This window comes from Lithobates pipiens, unplaced genomic scaffold, assembly GCF_037356315.1.
Source record: "Lithobates pipiens isolate NorthernLeopardFrog02 unplaced genomic scaffold, aLitPip1_a1.2 Scaffold_24, whole genome shotgun sequence".
Lineage (NCBI taxonomy): Eukaryota > Metazoa > Chordata > Amphibia > Anura > Ranidae > Lithobates > Lithobates pipiens.
In genome coordinates this window covers 4866345-4890938 of record NW_027507786.1, presented here as the reverse complement: position 1 = coordinate 4890938, position 24594 = coordinate 4866345, and the positions used below count along the sequence as shown (strand labels likewise).

General features: G+C 47.0%; 1 protein-coding gene across 1 annotated transcript in view; it reads right to left on the bottom strand.

Annotated features, from left to right (window-relative positions):
* The window catches only part of TSG101 (tumor susceptibility 101), a 53595-nt gene extending 29431 nt beyond the window's left edge, over window positions 1-24164 (bottom strand). Inside the window, exons 1-3 of the mRNA XM_077453532.1 lie at window positions 24024-24164; window positions 6590-6674; window positions 1268-1333 (exon numbers count right to left, since the gene is read on the bottom strand). Of these exons, the coding sequence (XP_077309658.1) occupies window positions 1268-1333; window positions 6590-6674; window positions 24024-24065 (193 nt within the window). The 5' untranslated portion in view covers window positions 24066-24164. The remainder of the gene's footprint in view (window positions 1-1267; window positions 1334-6589; window positions 6675-24023) is intronic.
* Window positions 24165-24594: the final 430 nt, after the last annotated feature.

Here is a 24594-nt window from a genome sequence, read left to right as displayed (position 1 = left end):
CCTTAAAGTCGTGAGACTTTGCCAGGCGTCTTTGGCGTGTCATTTTGAGCAACTTCAGGGAATGCCTAATCTTCCTGTAATATGTCAGGTCCAAATCACAACAATTAACCACTTTAATACCGGGCCTATTCTGGCACTCCTCTCCTACATGTAAAAATCATAATTTTTTAGCTAGAAAATAACTCAGAACCCCCCAATTTTATAATATATATATATTTTTTTTAGCAGGGAATAAAATGGCGGTCATTGCAACTTTTTATCCACACTGAAGTTTTTTTACCTTCATGCATTCAATAACCTTCAGGCTTTAGAGAGAGAGATTATATATATACTATATATATATATATATATAATATATATATATATATATAATATATAAAAACCACAAAGCTTTACAGCCCCTTTAAGCCGAATTCCAGAATATAACAAACGATCTCAGGTAAGTAATTCATAATGAGCTAGTATGCTATGCATACTAGCTCATTATGCCTTTGCCTTGCAGGGTGTATTTTTTTATTTTATTTATTTTTTTAAGAGGCTTTACTTCCTCTTTAAGATGCCAGTAATCCAGGAAGTGACGCCATGACATTGCTTCCATATTACTAGATCCAAGACCCGAATGAAGCATCGGCTTTGTTCGGGTCTTTGGCCAGCCGCCGGATGTGCCGGCTGGTTGCTCAGGGCTCCCGGCGGGACGGGAGAACCCAGGGGAGAGGCGGAAGGGGGGAGGTGGGGGAAGGACATCCCCTCCCACTGCTTGTAATAACAGCTGAACAGCATCGGTTGTTAATACAATAAAGCCGACTATCCACTCTAAAGAAGAGTACCAGGGCGATGCCTGCAGCTGCATGCATTACCCCGGTAAAACCCCTTAAAGCAATATTGGTAATTTTCGGTACATTTGTGCCGATACTTAAAAAAAAAAAAAAAATGAATATTGGCCACCGATAATCGGTCGATCACTAGTCCCTTCCCTCCAATCAGCTCTCACAGCTCTCTTCACTGAGCTCTACAGTGTGCAAGTTTAGCTCTCTGCCCCCTACTTTCTGACAGCTCAGACAAGCTGTGAAAAATTCTGCACTTTGAACAGATGTAGAGAGGAGAATACTGCAGATAAACAGGTACAGCTTCTGTAGGAGGATTTGCTTCAGCTCTGTGTATCACCTGAGGCCAGTCACTGGGCATATGTAAGGGTTTAAAAACCACTTTAAGCAGAGGCATTCTTGTGCGGTGCTATAGCCATGATCTTTAAATTCACAGCACTTACCTTTGTATGGGACAGGAATGGTCCCAGCGAGGCTCAGCAGTTCTCTGGAGGTGCCGTCGTTAAACACTGCAAGACAAAAAAAATAAATTAAAGAAAGATCTGCTTTACTTTAGGATAAAAATAAAAAAGTTTTCTGCATTTTCAGCTTCCCATGTATCCAGGACATGGTATATCCAGCAGAAGTTAATCGCATTCAACTGGACTTGTTCTGTAATGTTGAAGATGTTTTATAGCTTCTCCAAGTTACTTCTTTAGTTCTAATGAGCGTCAAGAATATCCCCCAACATTTACCTCCACATTGGTGACACCGACACCTTAATAGGACTCGTTACAAATAACTGCATCTTAAAGGTAACCGACACTGCAAATTGCTGTAAGCCTTTGCCTTTAAAACGGAGTCATCTGAATGTACAGGTCTTCTGTACAAGGAGTACGAGTACCGATACTGATTTTTTTTTAGTACTCGCCAATAACAATTGCCGATACCTACCGCAACTGTTGTTTTAACTTCAGCTGTCAGCAATGGTACAAACCACAGTTTTTTTGTTTTTTTTTAATTTAGCGCTTTTTCAATGTGAAATGTGAAATGTGTAAATATATGTTAATATATATGTGTAAAAATATTCATTAACAAAGCCAACAAAAAAAAGTTTTAATTGTTTATAAAATAGACGTGAACAAAAGAAAAAAAAAGAAAAATCAGGAAATAATAATTAAATGGAGGAGAATAGGGAGTTAATTAAGGCTGATTAGAGTAAATTAAGGGTTTATAAGGGCTTAAACAGAGGAACATTTGTTCATTCCTTTGATCTGCAGATGAAGAAACAGAAAGGTACAAAAAGAAACAATGTTTCTTTTTATTTTAGGTGTTTCAGGGCTGAGCAATGTTGGTAATAAAGATTTTTTCTGCCGAGAAAGTTGCCCCCGGTGGATAATGAGCCCCCTGTACTCGCCACGCTTCGGGCACGGCCTCGCTCCGCTCGCCACCCTTCGGGCACGGCCTCGCTCCGCTCGCCACCCTTCGGGGTAGGCCTCGCTCCGCTCGCCACCCTTCGGGGTAGGCCTCGCTCCGCTCGCCACCCTTCGGGGACGGCCTCGCTCCGCTCGCCACCCTTCGGGGACGGCCTCGCTCCGCTCGCCACCCTTCGGGGACGGCCTCGCTCCGCTCGCCACCCTTCGGGCACGGCCTCGCTCCGCTCGCCACGCTTTGGGCACGGCCTCGCTCCGCTCGCCACGCTTCGGGGCACGGCCTCGCTCCGCTCGCCACGCTTCGGGGCACGGCCTCGCTCCGCTCGCCACGCTTCGGGGACGGCCACGCTCCGCTCGCCACGCTTCGGGGACGGCCACGCTCCGCTCGCCACGCTTCGGGGACGGCCACGCTCCGCTCGCCACGCTTCGGGGATGGCCACGCTCCGCTCGCCACGCTTCGGGGACGGCCACGCTTCCCTTGCCAAGCTTCGGGCACGGCCACTCGTCGCTCGCCATGCTTCAGGCGCGGCCACGCATCGCTCGCCACTCGCTGCTCGGCATATTTATTATGACGATCAGCTGTTCATCTTCGGAGACTTTTGGCGGCTCCGTAGTCGCAAGAGCTGCACCTGCGCAGTACAGGGGGGGGGTTCTTATCCGGCGGAGGACTTTTTTCGGCAAGACACCGGCTGCCTTCTCACTAAATTGTGATCATTTCTTCCCATGTGCCAACGTGTAGACAGGGCCATGAGATGATGAAAGCTCCATATACTGTATCATAGGACAGGACAAACCTCCCAGTGTGCTGGAGCAATACGTGAATTTTACACACAACTAATTGAATGAGGAATCACAAGGAAGCCGAGTGTCACCGGGTACGCTAATGATCAGCGTCAGGGAATAGGATACAGTGACTGCTCTGTTCTCTCATAGAACAGGTTTTCCCAGCTTGTCCCTTCCCCCCCCCCCCCCCCCCCTCCTCGGTCAGTGTGCCGACATCTGCTACTATGGCAGGGGAGATCACCTTACACACCAATGTCATTTTATACCATTCCCATCAGATTTGCTTTGTTGTGACATTCCTGTTTAAAAAAGAAAATCTTACATTTTAGGCCGACTTTCAGGTACCACAATGAAAAAGTGACATATAATGCACCCCTGGCCATGAATGGTGAATAAAAGTTTAATACAGACAGTTTCTAAAAGGCAGATGCTGCTTCATTGTTATTTATGTGAGAATTGTTATTTTCAACAGTTTTACCTGAACTTTTTCAGCTTTCGCTATTTTGTAACAAAAGGTGTAAGTCAGGCAAAATCTATCCTGGCATCCATTAGATGAGGACAAAGTGTTCATACCCCTTGAAATTTTCCACATTTTGTCATGTTACAACCAAAAACATAAATGTATTTTATTGGGATTTTATGTGATAGACCAACACAAAGTGGCGCATAATTGTGAAGTGGAAGGAAAATAATAAATGGTTTTCAACATTTTTTTTTACAAATAAATATGTGAAAAGTATGGGGGGGTACATTTGTATGGCGCCCCCCGAAGTCAAAATTTTGTAGAACCGCCTTTCACTGCAAATGCAGCCGCAAGTCTTTTTGGGGATGTCTCTACCGGCTTTGGACATCTAGAGAGGGACATTTTTGCCCATTCTTCTTTGTAAAATATCTCAAGCTCTGTCAGATTAGATGGAGAGCGTCTGTGAACAGCAATTTCCAAGTCTTGTCACAGATTCTCGATAGGATTTAGGTCTGGACTGTGACTGGGCCATTCTAACACATGAATATGCTTTGATCTAAACCATTCCATTGTAGCTCTGGCTGTATGTTTTGGGTCGTTGTCCTGCTGGAAGGTGACCCTCCGTCCCAGTCTCAAGTCTTTTGCAGACTAATGCCCTGTACACACGGTCGGACTTTCCGGCGGAAATGTGCGATCGGATCTTGTTGTCGGAAAATCCGATCGTGTGTGGGTTCCACCGGACTTTTTCTGTCGGAATTTCTGACACACAAAGTTTGAGAGCTGGACCTAAAATTTTCCAACAACAAAATCCGATCGTTTAAATTCCGATTGTGTGTAGACAATTCCAACGGACAGAGTGCCACGCATGCTCAGAATGAATTACGAGACGAAAGCTATTGGCCACTTATAGTCCCGTCGTACGTGATTTATGTCACCTTGTTCTGAACGATCGGATTTTCCAACAATTTTGTGCGACCGCGTGTATGCAAGACAAGTTTGGGCCAAAATCCGTCGGAAAAAATCCTAAATGTGCACCGCTTAGACCAGGGATATGCAATTAGCGGACCTCCAGCTTTTGCAGAGCTACGAGTCCCATGAGGCATAGCAAGACTCCGACAGCCACAAGCATGACACCCAAAGGCAGAGGCATGAAGGGACTTGTAGTTTTGCAACAGCTGAAGGTCCACTAATTGCAGATCCCCGGCATAAGAGATATTCTAGTGAGCAGTAGCCTGTGGTGTCACCGGTGTATTGTCAAATAGCGTCCTCCATCAGATAGTGTCCCCTGCGTACTGCGCATGCGCAGTACACAGGAACACAGATTCCGAAAATTGCCGAGGATGAACGGCGCCTGCACCGTGAGTCCAGGTTCTATCCCCACTATCCAAGTGGACATAGAGTTAGAATAAAAAAGAGCCGAGCGCAGCGAGGCCGAGCCCGAAGCGTGGCGAGCGAAGCTCGCCCGCGAGGGGCCCTCTAAAATTCACAACCCTATGTCCGCTTGGATGGTGGGGCTACCACCTCCACTCACGGCGCAGGCGCCGTTCAGCTTCGGAGATTTTCCGAAGCTTCGTCTGCTCCGTACTGCGCATGCGCAGTACGGAGTGGACACTATGTGATGCCCGGACTCTATACGCCAGAACACCGGCACATGCGCGTACCGTTCCTTCAGAGCTCCGTGCCGCAGCTTGGCCAGTCAAGCGGCCGCAACTCACAAACCCAGAACGAAAACCGGGTGAAGATGGATGCAGTCGAAAAAAAACGATCCGCACTCTGGTCGTTGCTCTTAAAACTTCTTCATTTTATTGAATAGCCACAGTGAACACAACGCAGATTAACCACTTTCAGACCGGACCAATTTGCTGGTCAAAGACCAGACCACTTTTTGCGATTCGGCACTGCGTCGCTTTAACTGACAATTGCGCGGTCGTGCGACGTGGCTCCCAAACAAAATTGACGTCCTTTTTTTCCCCACAAATAGAGCTTTCTTTTGGTGGCATTTGATCACCCCTGCGGTTTTTATTTTTTGCGCTATAAACAAAAATAGAGCGACAATTTTGAAAAAAAACGCATTATTTTTTACTTTTTGTTATAATAAATATCCCCCAAAAATATATAAAAAAACATTTTTTGCCCTCAGTTTAGGCCGATACGTATTCTTCTACATATTTTTGGTAAAAAAAATCGCAATAAGCGATTATTGATTGGTTTGCGCAAAAGTTATAGCGTTTACAAAATAGGGATAGTTTTATAGCATTTTTATTAATAATTTTTTATTATTATTTTTTTTACTAGTAATGGCGGCGATCTGCGATTTTTATTGTGACTGCGACATTGTGGGGGACCCATCGGACATTTTTGACACATTTTTGGGACCATTGTCATTTATACAGTAATCACTGCTATATAAATGCAGTGATTCCTGTGTAAATGACACTGGCAGTGAAAGGGTTAACCAGTGGGTGGCAGTGTAGGGGTTAAGTGTTCCTAGGGGTGTGTGTTACTAACTGTGGGGGGGTTGGGCTTTCATTTAGTGAACACTGATCTCTGCTCCAATCACATGGAGCAGAGATCAGCGTCACTAGTTGCTAGGCAGAATGGAGAAATGTTGTTTACAACGGCACTTCTCCATTCGGCCGCTCCGTGAGACGATCGCGGGTATGCCCGCGGCGATCGAGTCCGCGGGTCCCGCGACCGGACTCACGGGGGTCCCGACCAGCGCGGGAGCGTGCCGCCGGCGGCGCGCTCCCGATGGCAGGGCGGCATTGAATATTGGACGTACCTGTACGCCAATATGCCTGCCCGTGCCATTCTGTCGACGTACATCGTCGTGCGCTGGTCGGGAAGTGGTTAAGTCAGTTGACGCGTTTCAGCCTAAGAGAAAATGGATGCCTCTACAGCCGTGACAGCGCGCCGCTGGAGGGCTTTGTTTCATAATGTGCTAGTATGTGATGCATACGAGCACATTATGCCTTTACCTTGCATGAAGACTTTTTTTTGTTGTTTAGCTTTACTACCGCTTTAACTTTTACACCGCACATATAAAAAGGCAACATGCTAAACACGGTTAGGGATGCTTTAAAAGGCCATCAGGTGAGTGCACGTACCATAAGAGTCAAGCGTTGGTTTGAGATCTCTGTACAGTCCGGTGACATTTAGGATTTCTCGTACTGATAAGTCTCTGTATTTGTACTGAAAAAAATAAATAAAAAAATGTATCAATAATTAAAATTTATTGCTAAACAGAAAAAAACTTGCAACTGTAAAATTCCTAAATGGAATCTTTAGATTACGGATATTACACAAGCATTAATTATGCCCAATAAAAACCTGCATTGGACTTTATTTGGCCATACATATACATCACCATGCGGGGGGGCTGGCGTGGGGGGTGGGGGTGCAAGAGGAAAAAAAAAAGGAAGGAAGAGTGACAAATGAAAAAGGTAAAGCGGGGAAGAGAACAGAAAATAAGGAATGTGAGAGTGATAGAAGAGAGAAGGAGAAGGAGACAGCGAAGGTGGGAGACTAAAGCCTCTTACGCACGATCGGATTTTCCGCAGACAAAACGTCAGACTTTTGTCCGAAGGGCGTGTGACAGGATCTTGTCTTGCATACAAACGCCACACAGTTGTTGACCAACAAACACGAACGTACTACATGTTTTTTTTTCAGCTCTTTAGCGCCACCCTTTGGGCGCCTTCTGCTAATGTCGCGTTTGGTGAGAACTGATTCTGAGCATGAGTGTTTGTACACTGGACTTTTGTCTGACGAACTTGTGTACAGACGATCGGAAAATCTGACAACAGACATTTGTCCGCAGAAAATTTATAAACCTGCCATCCAGCATTTGCCCGAGGAAAATCCGACAATTGTCTGATGGAGCGTACAAACGGTCGGACTTTAGGCCAACAGTCTGCCATCACACAATTCCCGGCGGAAAATCCGATCGTGTGTATGAGGCTTAAGACCTGGTGTACAAACAGCGTTTTGGGTCCAGTTCAGGAGATCGATGCGTTTAGGTGCGAGTAGAAGGCACAGGCGCTTCATCCGGCAGCCTGATAAACTCTATGAGGGGCTGAAATCCGCTGTGGCTGGATGGTGCACCGAGTGGTATTAATGCTCAGGGCAGTATGCTCCCCGAATTATAATAAACCAACTTGGGGTACACCGGATAATATAAATAATCTGCGTACCCCAAGCTGGGTTATTATGATTCCAGATAATGGAACGTCTAAAAACAGATCCAAGACCGGGTTTCTCTGAGCAACATAAAAAAAAAAAACTAAATTGGGTAATCTAAGTTATGGGTACTAGGGTTTGCACTGATACCTTTTTTTTTTTTTTTACTCAACGACAAACGAAAACCAATGATTTTTTTATTTTTTATTTTTTATTTTTTTTAAATAATCTGATTTTCTTTTGATTTTTATCAAATTTATTTTCATAAAATGCTTTTAGAGTAAAGAAAGTTTTCTATGTAAGAAACCTGAATGATTTCATTTATTCAGCATGGAATGGAGCTTCGTTATGTAGCATGAGGCTGTATATTCTGCAATATTTGCATTTTTGGTAAACTCATTCAATGAATGCAAGCTGAGATAACATGCACTGCATTGATGCATTCACACTACTTCACAGTGGCCATGAGATAAAACAAAGTTTAGGAATATGCCTTTATCCCATTGTTTTGCAAAAATCTATGTACACTACAAACTGTATGATTGGATCGGTTCTGATATCGCTGTTTTACTGACCTGACAGCTTATTATTCGAAATAGGAAATATTCCTTTTGTTTGCAAAATATTAAAGATTCCAACTACCAGCAAGAATAAGTCCTTACATTTCAAGAGCACCTGTCATTTCAGATCCATCATGGCAGCGCCTGTTAGCGGGCATCCACTCACCCGCTGCCGCCACGTCCCCCACCTTGTTGTGTCACTGCCCAATCACCAGCCGTCCCATTAAAGTGAATGGGACTGTCGGGGAGTCAACAACGGGACAGAGATGACAGTTGCTCTTTAACCACCTCAATACTGGGCACCTACACCCCCTTCCTGCCCAGGCCATTTTTCAGCTTTCAGAGCTGTCACACTTTGAACGACAATTGTGCAGTCATGCTACACTGTAACCGTGTGAAATTGTTATCATTTTATTCACACAAATAGAGCTTTCTTTTGGTGGTATTTAAAGTGGGGTTCAATCCTAAAGTGGAACTTCCGCTCATCGGAACCCTTCCCTCCCTCCGGTGTCACAGTTGCCACCTTTCAGGGGGGAGGGGGGTGCAGATACCTGTCTAAGACAGGTATTTGCACCCACTTCTGGGCATAGACTCCCATGGGAGTCTATGCTGTTTCCTGTCCCGCTGCGCTGTCTGCTGGGACACACACGGGTCCCAGAGACAGCGCGAACCATTCCTAGTGCACTGCGCGACTCGTGCATGTTCAGTAGGGAACCAGGAAGTGAAGCCGCAAAGCTTCACTTCCCGATTCCCTCACCTAGAATGGCGGCGGCAGCAGCCGAGCTAAAGATTGGCCTCGGCTGCTGACATCGCTGGACAGCTGCTGTAATATTTATAGCTGCTGGCTTTTAATATTTTTTTGTAGGTGGAATCCCTCTTTAATCACTCCTGGAGTTTATTTTTTTCCCCCCAAAAAAAAAAAAAAAACAGACCAAAATTTTGAAAAAAATACGTTTTTCTTAGTTTCTGTCAGTAAATTTAGTAAATAAGTACATTTTTCTCCTTCACTGATGGGCGCTGATGAGGAGGCACGAATACACCGCACTTATGGGCACTGATATGCACAGATAGGCGGCACTAGTGGGCACAGATAGGCAGCACGGATAGGCGGCAATGATGGGCAGCACTGACTGGCATCACTAATGGCCACTGATTGCTGGCACTTGTGGGCACTGATTGGCGGTAATTGTTGGCACTGATTGCTGGTAGTGGTGGGCACTTAATTGTAATCAGGGCACTGATGATCAGTGCCCTGATTACATGTTTTGTTGTCGTCAGTGAGGAGATGCCGCTGATCGGCGCTCCTCTCCTCACACTTTGTCAGTGTAAGGCGAGGAGCGCCGATTACCGGCACTTCCATGTTTGCATGGACGCTGCCGATCACATGGTAAAAGAGCCGCAGCTCTTTACACAGATCAGTGTCACACCATGTCCTATCAACACGGCGCAGCCACGATCGCCGCACCCCCCCAGAGCAGTCGTTCTGGGAAGCCGTCAATGATGTCCACCCAGAACAAGAAGCGTTGCACCGCCCAGCCATCATATGACTGTGAGAGGGCGCCAAGTGGTTAAAAATGAGGATTTAAATGGGCACTTCGTTCTAAGGCAAGTATTTCATAATAGGCTAGTATGCAGTGCTCCTAGTGCTTATTGTGCCGATACCAATTATATCTCCTGAAGAAGCCAATTATCAAGGCGAAACATGTAGAGATGAAATCAGTCAGCACACGTATTAGTACTGTAGTATCAAGATTTACTCTTTGCATGTCTGCTTCTACTGTCTGAATACATTTTTATCTTTATAAAATGATTTTGTTCTAATTTGGCACCTTAAAAATCCCATACACCTTCTTTAAAATGTCTTAAATACTTTGTAAGGGATGTGGTGCTATATTTTATAGATGATGGGCAAAATACCCTTTCTGCCTGTAAAAGCAATCCAGCAGCTAATCAGCTACTAGGATGGCTTTTACACTGCAGGGAATCGAGGCTGAAAAAAAAAAAAAAAAAGAAGGATGTGTGGATGATGACTGTAGCTGCGCCCATCACCCAGTTATCTCCACGCCAAGTCCAGGACGTCATGATGTCATGCCGGAGGGAAGCGTTTACTAACCAGTGACACATCTTCTATAAGACGACAACACACACCTGGCTGCTCAGTACCCCCCCCCCCCGGGGGGGCAATGGCAGTCAGGGCATGCTGTGCTTAGTAGTTCTCCGAGGCTGCTGAGTCTTAGGTGCCCAGCACTGGATAACAAACACATCCTGACAAATGTCCTCCGGAATAACCAGCCATTGATGTGCTGCCGGTATTATCACTTCCCTAAGCAGACTCATGGGCTCCTCCCGTGTTCTCGGCTTATGATGACCTCACCATGACTCAGGAGCTGAGCCATCCGGATTCCAGCATGAGACTTCCCTGCAACACATGACAATGACAGCACCTCACCCCTCCCCCGAGCACACTCCACACTCAGCAATCACCACTTCTACGTGGAAACGTAACCATTAAACCCAAAAGCAAAACATTTCTTATATAGTGCAGCTTACCAATTTCTTAAATGTGATGTCTGCATTCGTTTTTTTCCTTTTTCCTTCTATTTTCATCTGGTGATCCAAACAGTAAATCTGTTGCTTTTCAATAGAAAAGCTTGCTTGCAGTTACAAGGACAAAACCCATTTACCACTGGCATTGGTGCTTACACTGATCAGCTTTTATTTACTCACTCATAGTTACATAGTAGGTGAGGTTGAAAAAAGATACAAGTCCATGCTATGTGTGCGATTATATGTCAATATTACATTGTATATCCCTGAATTTTGCGGTTGTTCAGCTGCTTATCTAATAGTTTCTTGAAACTATCGATGCCCCACAGGGGGTGGTCTCAGCGGGGGGGGGGGGGGGCATCTTAAACTTTTACCCCAAAAGAAGAAAAAGTTTGCTGTACCTGGTTATAAAGTGTGAGCTGGAGTTTGGCTTCAGCTTGTTAGTGTATTTAATTCTGCTAATACATTTAACACTAACCCCACCCCGACTGACAATACTGATGTGGCTCCTGTGCTCAGTCCTCCAGTGTGGGGGGGGGGGGGGCACTCTAATACAGAAAGTGCGCTACTGGCCAGATCACCAGGTGACAACAGATGGAGGAAAGCCTAAAAAGTACCAGTTACTTACCGGTAACTGTCTTTCTGGGAAATCTTCCAGGACGGCACACCTGAGAGATGAGAGGCTCCTCCCTACAGGAAACACAATCAATCGACAGCTGTTTTAAGTCCCCACCCTTCCCCTTGATCCTCAGTTTGTAGAGAAGTAACTCCTGAACCAGGTTCACAAGGGAAATCATTCCTCATAGGTACTCACCTTCTAGTGTTCTAGAATTTTCCCTCCTCCAACGGGCGGGAAGTAGGCCTGCCGTCCTGGAAGATTTCCCAGAAAGACAGTTACCGGTAAGTAACTGGTACTTTTCTCAAGTCATCTTCCAGGACGGCACACCTGAGAGGATAAACAAGTACCTCAGGCCTACCTTAGGGTGGGGCCACTGCAAAACCCTCTTGGCGAACATTGGCTCTGCAGTGAGCTTTACCTCCACTCCATACGCTCATATGCTTGATGGAGGCATCTTAGCTGGATCATGCGGCTGATCTGCAGGTCTGCTCCACAGATGTTCCTGCCTTTTCCGCTTCAGATGCAGTATCTAGGTGAAATGGGCTCTTAAAAATGGAATCAGAAAACATGTTAAACTTGTAGGTTAGCAATGTTGCCTATCTCACACATCTAACAACCATGGCCTATTATGCCTGTAGGTGCTACTTAGAACCACTAAAAAGATAAATAAGAGACCTGTGTAAGACAAGGACACTACATTAATCAATAAGAGGGCCTGTCTTAACACTATCCTGTTGAGGGAAATAAAACTGCTTCCTTTTTATCTTTATGTCAGCAAAAGACTAAAGGGAAGCCTACTTAAGGGAAATAGATTAACAGAAGCTTGAACCCTGGGTTTAAGGCACGCCCAATCTATGTCCTTACTTACGCCTGAGAGCCTTCTTCAGGAGATTAAAGTCCCTAGCAGGAGTAGACTACCCATATTGCTATGTCTAGTTTTGCTAAAAGGGCAAAATGAAGGCCATGCACCAAGCCGAAACCTATTCGATCGGGTATACATCTTTATACTTCATCCTCAGGCCCTAATACTCCTCTGAACAGAGCTCTCCAAGTTCTTACTAAAAGGGGGATTCATTATCCCCTTCCTCCAGTGTCCCATAACCCTACAGGGCTTCAACCCTAGGAAATGGTTCTGGCATCCCTGAATGCAAGTGGTCAAGGTTTTCTGACATGTGGCAGCTGCAGCCCGAACTCCTGGCCCCTCCATGGAAAAGAAGGCTGAAATACAAAAGGTGATACATGCATTATTAATATCACAAATAAAATGATCATAGATTGTGGGCACGGCACAATAGATTTAGACAGAAAGGACACAAGCATAGACAACAATGTTGTGTGCCTGAGTGTGACTATCTAAACCAATATATCAAATATGGGAAGAGACCCAAATCTGAACCTCAATGTTGACAAACAGTCCTCATAGTCTGGTTTTCTGATGTGCTGCCAAGACGTAAAAACATTGAGACTCAAGCAAACCCTAAATGCTGCGTATTTCTTTAGTGCAGCTAGCTAGGTCATAACTGATATATAAATACGGAAAGGACAGGAACCCCCTTTACTGTTGTGCTTTACCCATGTACAGCAAAACAAGGCTATAAAGACAGAAAGACCCAAACTTCTATGTTGTGTATTTCTGACAAACCACCACAGTTATAAGATTAATATGAACACCAACTCCCGTGTTGTGCATTTCTGCTATGCCACAGGGAAAAAATATGGAACACAAGACATTCCTTTCTGTCATGCACTTCTGTAGTGTAGTTCAGATAGAACCAACACTGAGAAAGGACACAAGCAACCTGCAGCATTGTGTTTTTCTGAAACAGAAAGCACCAACATGCTTCAATCTTGAGTATTTCTGCTGTGCAACAACATAAAAGCAAAAACTGAGGAAAAAGACAGACAACCTTTACAGCTGCAATCTTTCTGGTCTGCTGCAAAATAAAACAATAACGTCATGATGAGTATTCCTGCTGTGTAGCAAAACCTCAATCAGAAGGGACAGATAAGTTTAGGGTTCCCACACCCGTGCGACCCAACCTGCGACTTGGGACTGCAAGACGCATGAGAAGTCATATACTATGGCTTCCAATGGGTACCATTTGTGTCTGTGCGACACCAGCAGTCCCTGATTCCTGGATCCACAGACCTCAAGATTACACAGGTCGCAGGGAAAAACAAAAAAACAAATAGCAATTTTCAGGTCGAACAAGTAAGGGGTCCCCAATGCTGTGACTCCCTGGAGGATTGCAGCCAACAAACCCCTGCTGTGTATCCCTAAGATGCAGAAAGGTAGATCCATGAGAAACACTGCTCACTGCTGTGCCTGATATACAAACGATAAGGCAGTAAATATAGGACATACAGGACACAAACATTCAATCTTTGTGTATGTCTGATGTGTAGTAATATACCAATACTGAGCAGAGAGGCCACCATCCTCAATGTGTCTCTCAGCTGAGCAGCAAAAACAAAATCAGAAAAAGACAAGCAACCTTCACTGCTGTGTCCTTTCTGATATGCAGCCAATAAGGCAGTATATGCAAGACATAAAGGACAGACAACCTTCAATCTTGTATATGTCTGATGTGCAACAATATAACAATTCTGAATAGAGATAGCACATCCATATTGAAGCGATTTGGCCTTGCGACTCAACATGTCAAATCGCATGGCTAAAATCAGCACAACACCACTTTGTGGTGCTACATGGATTACCAAAGGCAGTATATGTACTACACCTGGCAGGGGTTCAATTTGTATTTCTACTATGTAGCCCAACAAATTCGAACCATCAATTTTCACTGCTGCCTTTCTGATAAGGCAGTAATACAGGACACAAAACCTCACAGACCTTAATGCTGTATAAATCTGATGTGCAACAATAAAACACTATGAATAGAGATAGCACATCCATATTGAAATGATTTGTCATGCGACTCAACATGTCAAATCGCATGTTTAAACTCGGCAGCCATTGCTGTTAATAGCACTGTCTGAATCAGCACAGCGCCACGCAAATCAGGACCATCAGACTTCACTGCTGCCTTTCTGATAAGTAACCAACAAGGCAGTAAAACAGGACACAAAGCCCCACAGACAGACCTCAATCTTGTGTATGTCTGATGTGCAGCAATATAACCATTATGAGCAGAGATGTCACCTGACTCAACGATGTGCATTTCTGCTGTGCAACACAAAACCAGAAAGTACAGACCACCTTCACTGTTGTATTTTTCTGATCTGTAGCCAAACAAAGCAGTACCTTTAGTATATAAAGGACAGAAAACAAGCTTCAGTGCAGTGCACTTCTGATGTACAGCAATATAGCCCTTATTAAGCAGAGATGTCACAAATCTCAATGTGTATTTCTGCTGTGCCACAAAAACATCCCAGCAAGGACAAACCTTCACTACTGAGGTCTACTGGTGTGCAGCCAATGAGGAGTCATGGTCTATCCCTTTATGAAATAACCAACAGGCAATTTATTTCATAGGCATAGCCTGGGCTGTAGATACTAAACCTTCACCACCAGAGAAGGAACAGATCCTAAAATGGTTGGACACCCTACTATTAGTAGTAGTTGTTGTCCTACCTTACCTCCATAGACTGAGCAAACGCTAGCCAGCACATATCCAGGTGGTGCTGATTAGCAACTAAAGTCTTAATGAGCCCAGCCCTAGAGACTAATTTAAGACCTCTCTAGAAGAGGTGGTTACCAGTTTAGCCTGGGAGGTAAATAGCTATTTGCAGGCTTCAAACAATCAATTATGTAGCTCTTGCATAGGTTTGCACAGAAAATCCTCAATTAAAAGGATGTAGGGAGCGATCTATGGTGAATCGCCTTTAGATCTGCCACTGAGTGGATTGTAGCCCAAACCAATAAAAAAAGTTTCTTCTTACCTCCTACACTATAATATAAACACAGTGTAAAGGTGGAGTGGGAGGTTGGAGCTTATGAAAGTTAACTATAGCAGGCAACCTCCAAAAGGAGGATCTGTGACAAGGGAACCCCTACTGTGCCACACAGTAGCTTGGTCTCTGCCCATCCTTGAATGTTAGGTCAGCTTTTAAACATTGTGAAGCAACTTCAGATTCCTAGCAGCTGGGCTAATAGGGCCGGTAACCTAGTGCACCTGCTGACCAGGGGAGCTTCTGAATCCACCAACCACTGCCCAATTAATAACCTGTTCAGTGGTATACCTGGCCTGTAAGTAACTTTGTATCTACCAGGTCCCCTCTGTACGCTATATTCATCCCTACTAAATGTACCACAACTGGGCATGTAGGGAGAGGCTGGCAACCTACTGCTGCGATAACCACAGTGTCTCTGCTGTAAGAGGGAGCTGTGGCTGGTGGTTTTAGCAGTGGCGTCTGCGCTATTTGTATCCCGACCCCAGGTTCTGCACTGCACTAGTCAGTATATTATACACGGGGAAGGGGGAGCAATGGCCTACCTACCTCTTTCTCATCTGAGGTGGTTTAGGCACACTCGTTCCTCTGCACCACCTGTCCACCATACAGCTTCTCTGATGTAAGAGGGGCTGCAGCTGGTGTTTTTAGCAGAAGCTTAAGGGCTATTTGAATCCAGACCCCAGGTGAGATCTCAAATGCCTAGAAACCCTCTGGCTGGAATTGGGGATTTTGCAGCTAAATTCCCACGGCAAAAGGAAAGTAAAGTACTCACCGTTGTCGTCTTCCTCTTTTTGCCACAGCCAGCGGGCTTGCTTTTCCATCCTTATGGTCCACACGCAAGGAGGATAGCCGCCAAAGTGCTCCCCCCCCCCCCCCAACTGCTGTCCCCATAGGGAGGTGCCAGGTTAGGCTGTGTCCTGCACTGTACCAGTCAGTCTATATACATGGGGGGGGGCAATGCCTTCCATTCCTCATTCCCATCTTCATATCTGAGGTGGTTAAGGCAGACATCCACCGTAGTAAACTGGTGCCTCCTCGCTCTAGAGAAAGGAGGATGTGGGCGCCTGCTCCTACTGACTCTCAGCCTTCCCTCCTGGGTAAGAACGCCGCTGCCATTTTCCCGAAGTTTGAAAATGACGCGGGTGCTTGTTGCCACGCCCTCTCCGGCAGCCCACGCGAGCTACCGGGGACCCAGGAGTCGGGGACAAGCCCCCTGGAAAGAACCGATGGCCAGCACCCCCGTCTGAACAGCCACCTGTACAGGTAAGGAGGGGGAGACAGGATAATGGCCCCTGAAGTTCTGGGTACACCACTGTACCCAGGGTCCTTCAGCTCTCAGGGGGGCTCTTCCAATTTCTGCTGCCCGCCCTGAGGAAAAGATAGGGGAACCCCCCAGGAAGGACAAGAATATCCTACCAGACCCAGAGGCTTCCCAGGCTTGTGGTCCGGCTCCCAGGGGGAGACCACCAGCCCCAGGCTTCGGGTCATTTGGAAAAAAACAAACAGTTTCGCTGTGTAGGGAGAAACACAATCAAAAACTGAGGATCAAGGGGAAGGGTGGGGACTTAAAACAGCTGTCGATTGATTGTGTTTCCTGTAGGGAGGAGCCTCTCATCTCTCAGGTGTGCCGTCCTGGAAGATGACTTGAGAAAAAGAAAACTAATGGCGCCACTACATGTAATGATTAGTAAGCTGCAATTTTTGGTTTTTAATTTAAGGTGGCATTAACCCCTTAATGCCAGCGCCTTTCGGCCCTTTAAGGCGTTTCTGATGCTGGGACGCGGGGCGGGGTTTGTGGTCATGCGACTGCTGTGATTGTCAGTCACATGATCGGAAAGCTCCCAATCACAAGAAGCGATTGGGAGTGGTTAGGAGTTGGGAGCGTGCAAGGCGGGCGCTCTTGGCACAAGTTTGTATACAGTTCAGTACGCAAATATACAGCTGCTCAGTACCAAGGCCCACCCACTGAGAACGCACATATTTGTGTTCTGTCAGCGCAAAAAGGTTAAAGGTTTAAACAAACAGGTCTTACTTACTTGCTCTAATGAATGTGTAATGATTTTGCACAGAGCAGCCCCGATCCTCCTCTTCCAGGGTCCCATGCTGGCTCTCCTGGCTCCTCCCCCTTGACCAGTGCCCCCAATAGCAAGCGGCTTGCTATGGGGGCACTGCCGCATGCTTGCTCCTGTGCCCTGCTCTATGCATCCATAAGTCACATTGAGCTGCTCTAATTCATCCCAAATGTGTTCTGTCGGGTTGAGGTCAGGATTCTGTGCAGGCCAGTCAAGTTCCTCCACCCCAAACTCGCTCATCCATGTCTTTATGGACTTTGCTTTGTGCACTGGTGCTCAGTCATGTTGGAACAGGAAGGGGCCGTCCCCAAACTGTTCCCACAGAGTTGGGGGCATGAAATTGTCCAAAATATCTTGGTATGCTGACGCCTTCAAGTGGTTGTAAACTCTCCCTCCTGACTGGTGGAAATATCTCTAAGTCTAAACGTGCGCCGTTTAGGGAGATGTTTCACTTGTAGTGCACCGATGATGTAATTGGCAGATGCGCTGTGAAGAAATTGGACCTCCGTACCTTTTCTTCCCTCAGTGTTTGCCGTAACTTGCGGCTCCCGTGCGCATGCGTGGCAGTGACGTCACGTGGCTCTGGCCAGTCACAGAGCCGGAGTTAACTGAACTAAGTTACACTGGAACTAAGGGGCCAAGCCCAACCGCTGAAACACAAACCCCCACACCATAATCCCCCCTCTCCACCAAATTATTTGGACCAGTGCACAAAGCAAGGCCCATAAAGACATGGATGAGGGAGTTTGGGGTGGAGGAACTTGACTGACCTGCAGAGTGCTGCTCTCAACCTGATAGAACACCTTTGGGGTGAATTAGAGCGGAGACTGCGGGCCAGGCCTTCTCGTCCAACATCAGTGCCTGACCTCACAAATGCTCTTCTGGAAGAATGGGGAAACATTCCCATAGACACACTCCTAAACCTTGTGGACGGCCTTCCCAGAAGAGTTGAAGCTGTCATAGCTGCAAAGGGCGGGCCAACTCAATATTGAACCCTACGGACCAAGACTGGGATGCCATTAAAGTTCATGTACACCCATTCATTTTGTATAGACACAAATTGCACTGCAAAGTATCGGTTTCGGGTACTGGGAGCACTATCTCGAGTACTCATGAACTCGGTATTGGCGTCCATACCGGTATCTGTGCATCCCTCACTTTAACAATAAATACCTTTTCTTTGTTTTTCTTTTCTGACTTTTGTATGGTTTCACCTATCGACTCTTCACCTTGACAAGCATGACGTAGGCCCCCGTGCGGCGAGCAGGACGTAGGCCCTGTATTCAGTATGAGATCCCGGGGCTTGTGCAGGCACGACACGGATTCATGGGGCCAGGCAGGGATCTGTGGCATTTTCCCCTAGCACAGGTCTTTGGCCCTTTCACACGGGGCAGATCAGTAATGATCCACCCCGTGATGATCCGCTCGCTCATCGGGGATCGCTCCGTTGTCCCCGCTGAGCCGGCGGCGGATAGGGCGATCTCCGCACACTGTGCAGGGACCGCCCTGTCAGCTCTCCATTCTCCTCTATGGGGATCGGATGAGCACGGACCGTCTGTCCGTGTTCATCCGATCCGCTCTGCAGACGGATAGAAAAATAGGATTTCCTCCGTCTGCAGAATCGGACAGTAGCGGAGGCGGACGATAGCGGGTGTCTGCGGATGTTCATCCGCAGACACCCGCTATCCCATAGGGATGAATGTATGTCCGTATTTCATACACAAACGGATAGATGAAATACGGACATAATGTCCGCATGTGTGAAAGGGGCCTTAGTCTGTCTACAGGGCCTGACAGACACACGTGGCATATGTCTGTGTGCAGGTGAAGGGTGTGGGGGGTGTCATAGAAATGCACAGCCACACTGCATGTCTCTGCCCAGTCCTATAGACTGGCAGAGACCCAAAGCCTGTCTGCACGTCCCGTTCCAAGACAGCAGAAAGAGAAAAAAAAAAAAACCTAGAACAATGAAATGAGGATAGGAACAGTAGACAGATGGGGGTGATGGGTGACAGAAGAGGACAGACCAGTAGAGGGAAGTAGGTGGGAAAGTGACAGATGATGGGCCATAGAGTGTAATAACAGTAAGAGGGATAGAGGGGCGACAGAAGGTGGAGGGAGTAGTAACGGGCGGGGGCGGGGAGGGGTGATAATAGAAGAGGGAAAGGGGAAAAAGTGAAGGAGAGACTAAAAGAAGAAAAGAGAGAACAGGAGAAGACGGGGCGACAGATGATGGGGCATATACTGGGGTGATAGTCAGGGAGACAGATGAGGGGGACATACAGCGAGGGGAAAAAGTATTTGATCCCCTTGCAGGGAAACAAAATCCAGCACATCCCCCACCGACAGGACGGAGCTCTGCCTGGTTTACATATACAGAGCTCTGTCTAGTCTGTCTCCTCACTGATCAGCGGGTGCCGGAGGTCATCCATTGGCTGGCAGCCGCCGATTGGCTTCTGCTGTGACTAATCACAGCAGACGTGACGCACCCCCTACCGGGAGAAGTAGAATCATGTCTATATATACAGTGAGGGGGAAAAAGTATTTGATCGGCTGCTGATTTTGTACGTTTGCCCCACTGACCAAGAAACGTTCCGTCTATCATTTTAATGGTCTGTTCATTTTAACAATGAGAGACAGAATAACAAAAATATCCAGAAAAACGCATTTCAGAAAAGTTATAAATTGATTTGCATTTTAATAAGTGAAATAAGTATTTGATCCCCTTATCAATCAGCAAGATTTGTGGCTTCCAGGTGTCTTCTATACAGGTAACGAGCTGAGATTAGGAGCACTCTCTCTTAAAGGGAGTGCTCCTAATCTCAGCTTGTTACCTGTATGAAAGACACCTGTCCACAGAAGCAATCAGATTCCAATCTCTCCACCATGGCCAAGACCAAAGAGCTGTCCAAGGATGTCGGGGACAAGATTGTAGACCTACACAAGGCTGGAATGGGCTACAAGACCATCGCCAAGCAGCTTGGTGAGAGGGTGACAACAGTTGGTGCGATTATTCCCAAATGGAAGAAACACAAAATAACGGTCAATCTCCCTCGGTTTGGGGCTCCATGGAAGATCTCACCTCGTGGAGTTTCAATGATCATGAGAACGGTGAGGAATCAGCCCAGAACTACACGGGAGAATCTTCTCAATGATCTCAAGGCAGCTGGGACCATAGTCACCAAGAAAACAATTGGTAACACACTACACTGTGAAGGACTGAAATCCTGCAGCGCCTGCAAGGTCCCCCTGCTGAAGAAATCACATGTACAGCTCTGTATGAAGTTTGCTAATGAACATCTGAATGATTCAGAGGAGAACTGGGGGAAAGTGTTGTGGTCAGAGGAGACCAAAACTGAGCTTGGCATCAACTCAACCCGGCGTGTTTGGAGGAGGAATTCTGCCTGTGACCCCAAGAACACCATCCCCCACCGTCATACATGGAGGGGGAAACATGCTTTGGGGCTGTTTTTCTGGTAAGGGGACAGGACAACGTCACTGCATCAAAGGGACGATGGACGGGGCTGTGTACCGCCAAATCTTGGGTGAGAACCTCCTTCCCTCAGCCAGGGCACTGAAGATGGGTCATGGATGTGTATTCCAGCATGACAATGACCAAAACACACAGCCAAGGCAACAAAGGAGTGGTTCAGGAAGAAGCACATTAAGGTCCTGGAATGGCCTAGCCAGTATCCAGACCTTAATCCCATAGAAAATATGTGGAGGGAGCTGAAGGTTCCAGTTACCAAACGTCAGTCATGAAACCTTAAAGACTTGGAGAGGATCTGCAAAGAGGACAAAATCCCTCCTGAGATGTGCGAACCTGGAGGCCAACTCCACCAAACGTCTGACCTCTGTGATCACCAACAAGGGTTCCTCCCCCGAGGACCGAGTCATGTTTTGTGAAGGGGTCAAATACTTATTTCACTCATTAAAATGCAAATCAAATGTATAACTTTTCTGAAATGAGATTTTCTGGATATTTGTGTTGTTATTCCGTCTCTCGCTGTATAATAAACCGACCAATAAAATAATAAACTGATCATTTCTGTGTCAGAGGGGCAAATGTACAAAATCAGCAGGAGATCAAATACCTTTTCCCCTCACTGTATAATGGAGTGACGGGGTGATAGTAGGGTGACAGATGATAGGACATATAATGGGGTGGGAGGGGGGATAGTAGGGTGACAGATGATAGGAAATATAATGGAGTGACGGGGGGATAGTAGGGTGACAGATGATAGGACATATAATGAAGTGACGGGGGGGGGAGTAGGGTGACAGATGATAGGACATATAATGGAGTGACGGGGGGGGTAGTAGGGTGACAGATGATAGGACATATAATGGGGTGGGAGGGGGGATAGTAGGGTGACAGATGATAGGACATATAATGGAGTGACGGGGGGATAGTAGGGTGACAGATGATAGGACATATAATGAAGTGACGGGGTGGGGGTAGGGTGACAGATGATAGGACATATAATGGAGTGACGGGGGGATAGTAGGGTGACAGATGATAGGACATATAATGAAGTGACGGGGGGGGGGGGGGGAGTAGGGTGACAGATGATAGGACATATAATGGAGTGACGGGGGGGGAGTAGGGTGACAAATGATAGGACATATAATGGAGTGACGGGGGGGGGGGAGTAGGGTGACAAATGATAGGACATATAATGGAGTGACGGGGGGGGAGTAGGGTGACAAATGATAGGACATATAATGGAGTGACGGGGGGGGGGGAGTAGGGTGACAAATGATAGGACATATAATGGAGTGACGGGGGGGGGGGGAGTAGGGTGACAGATGATAGGACATATAATGGAGTGACGGGGGGTAGTAGGGTGACAGATGATAGGACATATAATGGAGTGACGGGGGGTAGTAGGGTGACAGATGATAGGACATATAATGAAGTGACGGGGGGTAATAGGGTGACAGATGATAGGGACATATAATGGAGTGATGGGGGTAGTAGGGTGACAGATGATAGGACATATAATGGAGTGACAGGGGGGGGGAGTAGGGTGACAGATGATAGGACATATAATGGGGTGAGAGGGGGGGGATAGTAGGACATATAATGGAGTGACGGGGGGATAGTAGGGTGACAGATGATAGGACATATAATGGGGTGGGAGGGGGGATAGTAGGGTGACAGATGATAGGACATATAATGGGGTGGGAGGGGGGATAGTAGGGTGACAGATGATAGGACATATAATGGGGTGGGAGGGGGATAGTAGGGTGACAGATGATAGGACATATAATGGAGTAACGAGGGGGATAGTAGGGTGACAGATGATAGGACATATAATGGAGTAACGAGGGGGATAGTAGGGTGACAGATGATAGGACATATAATGGAGTGACGGGGGGATAGTAGAGTGACAGATGATAGGACATATAATGGAGAGACGGGGGGGGGGGGGAATAGTAGGGTGACAGATGATAGGACATATAATGAAGTGACGGGGGGGGGAATAGTAGGGTGACAAATGATAGGACATATAATGGAGTGACGGGGGGATAGAAGGGTGACAGATGATAGGACATATAATGGGGTGGGAGGGGGGATAGAAGGGTGACAGATGATAGGACATATAATGGAGTGACGGGGTGGGGGTAGGGTGACAGATGATAGGACATATAATGGGGTGGGAGGGGGGGACAGTAGGGTGACAGATGATAGGACATATAATGGAGTAACGAGGGGGATAGTAGGGTGACAGATGATAGGACATATAATGGAGTGACGGGGATAGTAGGGTGACAGATGATAGGACATATAATGGAGTGACGGGGATAGTAGGGTGACAGATGATAGGACATATAATGAAGTGACGGGGGGGGGGATAGTAGGGTGACAGATGATAGGACATATAATGAAGTGACGGGGTGGGGGTAGGGTGACAGATGATAGGACATATAATGAAGTGACGGGGGGTAGTAGGGTGACAGATGATAGGACATATAATGGGGTGGGAGGGGGGATAGAAGGGTGACAGATGATAGGACATATAATGGAGTGACGAGGGGGATAGTAGGGTGACAGATGATAGGACATATAATGGGGTGGGAGGGGGGGATAGTAGGGTGACAGATGATAGGACATATAATGGAGTAACGAGGGGGATAGTAGGGTGACAGATGATAGGACATATAATGGAGTGACGGGGTGATAGTAGAGTGACAGATGATAGGACATATAATGGAGTGACGGGGGGGGATAGTAGGGTGACAGATGATAGGACATATAATGGAGTGACGGGGTGATAGTAAGGTGACGGATGATAGGACATGATACTGGGTGAAAGATGACAGGGTGTATACTGGAATGACAGGGGGTGACAGATGATATATTGGAGTGACAGTCATGGGGTGTAATGGGGGTGATGGGAGGGGGCAGTGGGGTGATAGAAGAGAGCAGTGATGGGGTAGGGGGCAGTAGAAGGGGTGACAGATGATATAATGGGGTGATATGTGGGGGAGGGGAATGAAGGAAGATATAAGGAGGGAGCAGTGGGGTGATGAGGGAAGGGCACAAGGTGACAGATGATGGGTATCACAGACTGGAGTCCAGTGAAGGAGATTTGGGGTGAGAGGGGGCTGTCAGGTGACCCGGCGGTGGGCGTGTCTCTCTCACCTTGGTCAGCATCTTCTTGAGCTGGGCCTCGGACACCGCCATGGTGATGGGGGGGTCCTCCGTCCGCTCCGCTCACTCCCCGGACCAAACCCAACCAAGCCGGAAACACAGCTGTCCGCACCGCCACTTCCGCTTCTGGCGGCTGCGTCACTTCCCTGGATACAGGCCTCTGTCACCGTGGTGACCGCAGCCGGGACCGCCGCCGCCATCTTGGAGAAGGGCAGGAAGAGACCTTTTCCCTCCCTTCTCCTCATCTCTGATACTCCTATGTAAAATATTACAGCCCCTCCTCCCTTGTCTGTACCCCCAATACCTTTCATTGTCTGCCACCCCCTATGCTTGTCATCCAGCTCGTATCCCTTCCATTACTTGCCACCCCCCCCCCCCCCCCCAATAACTCTCATCCCTGTCATCCCATTCTCCCCTCTTCCCATGTATGGAACTTCAATACACCTCATTGCCTCCCATCCCCCCCATCCCTGTATGTAACCACCTTGCCTGCCACCCCACTGTCCTTCCCTTCCACCCTCTACCTCCCAATACCCCAACCCATCACCCCACTGTCCTTCCC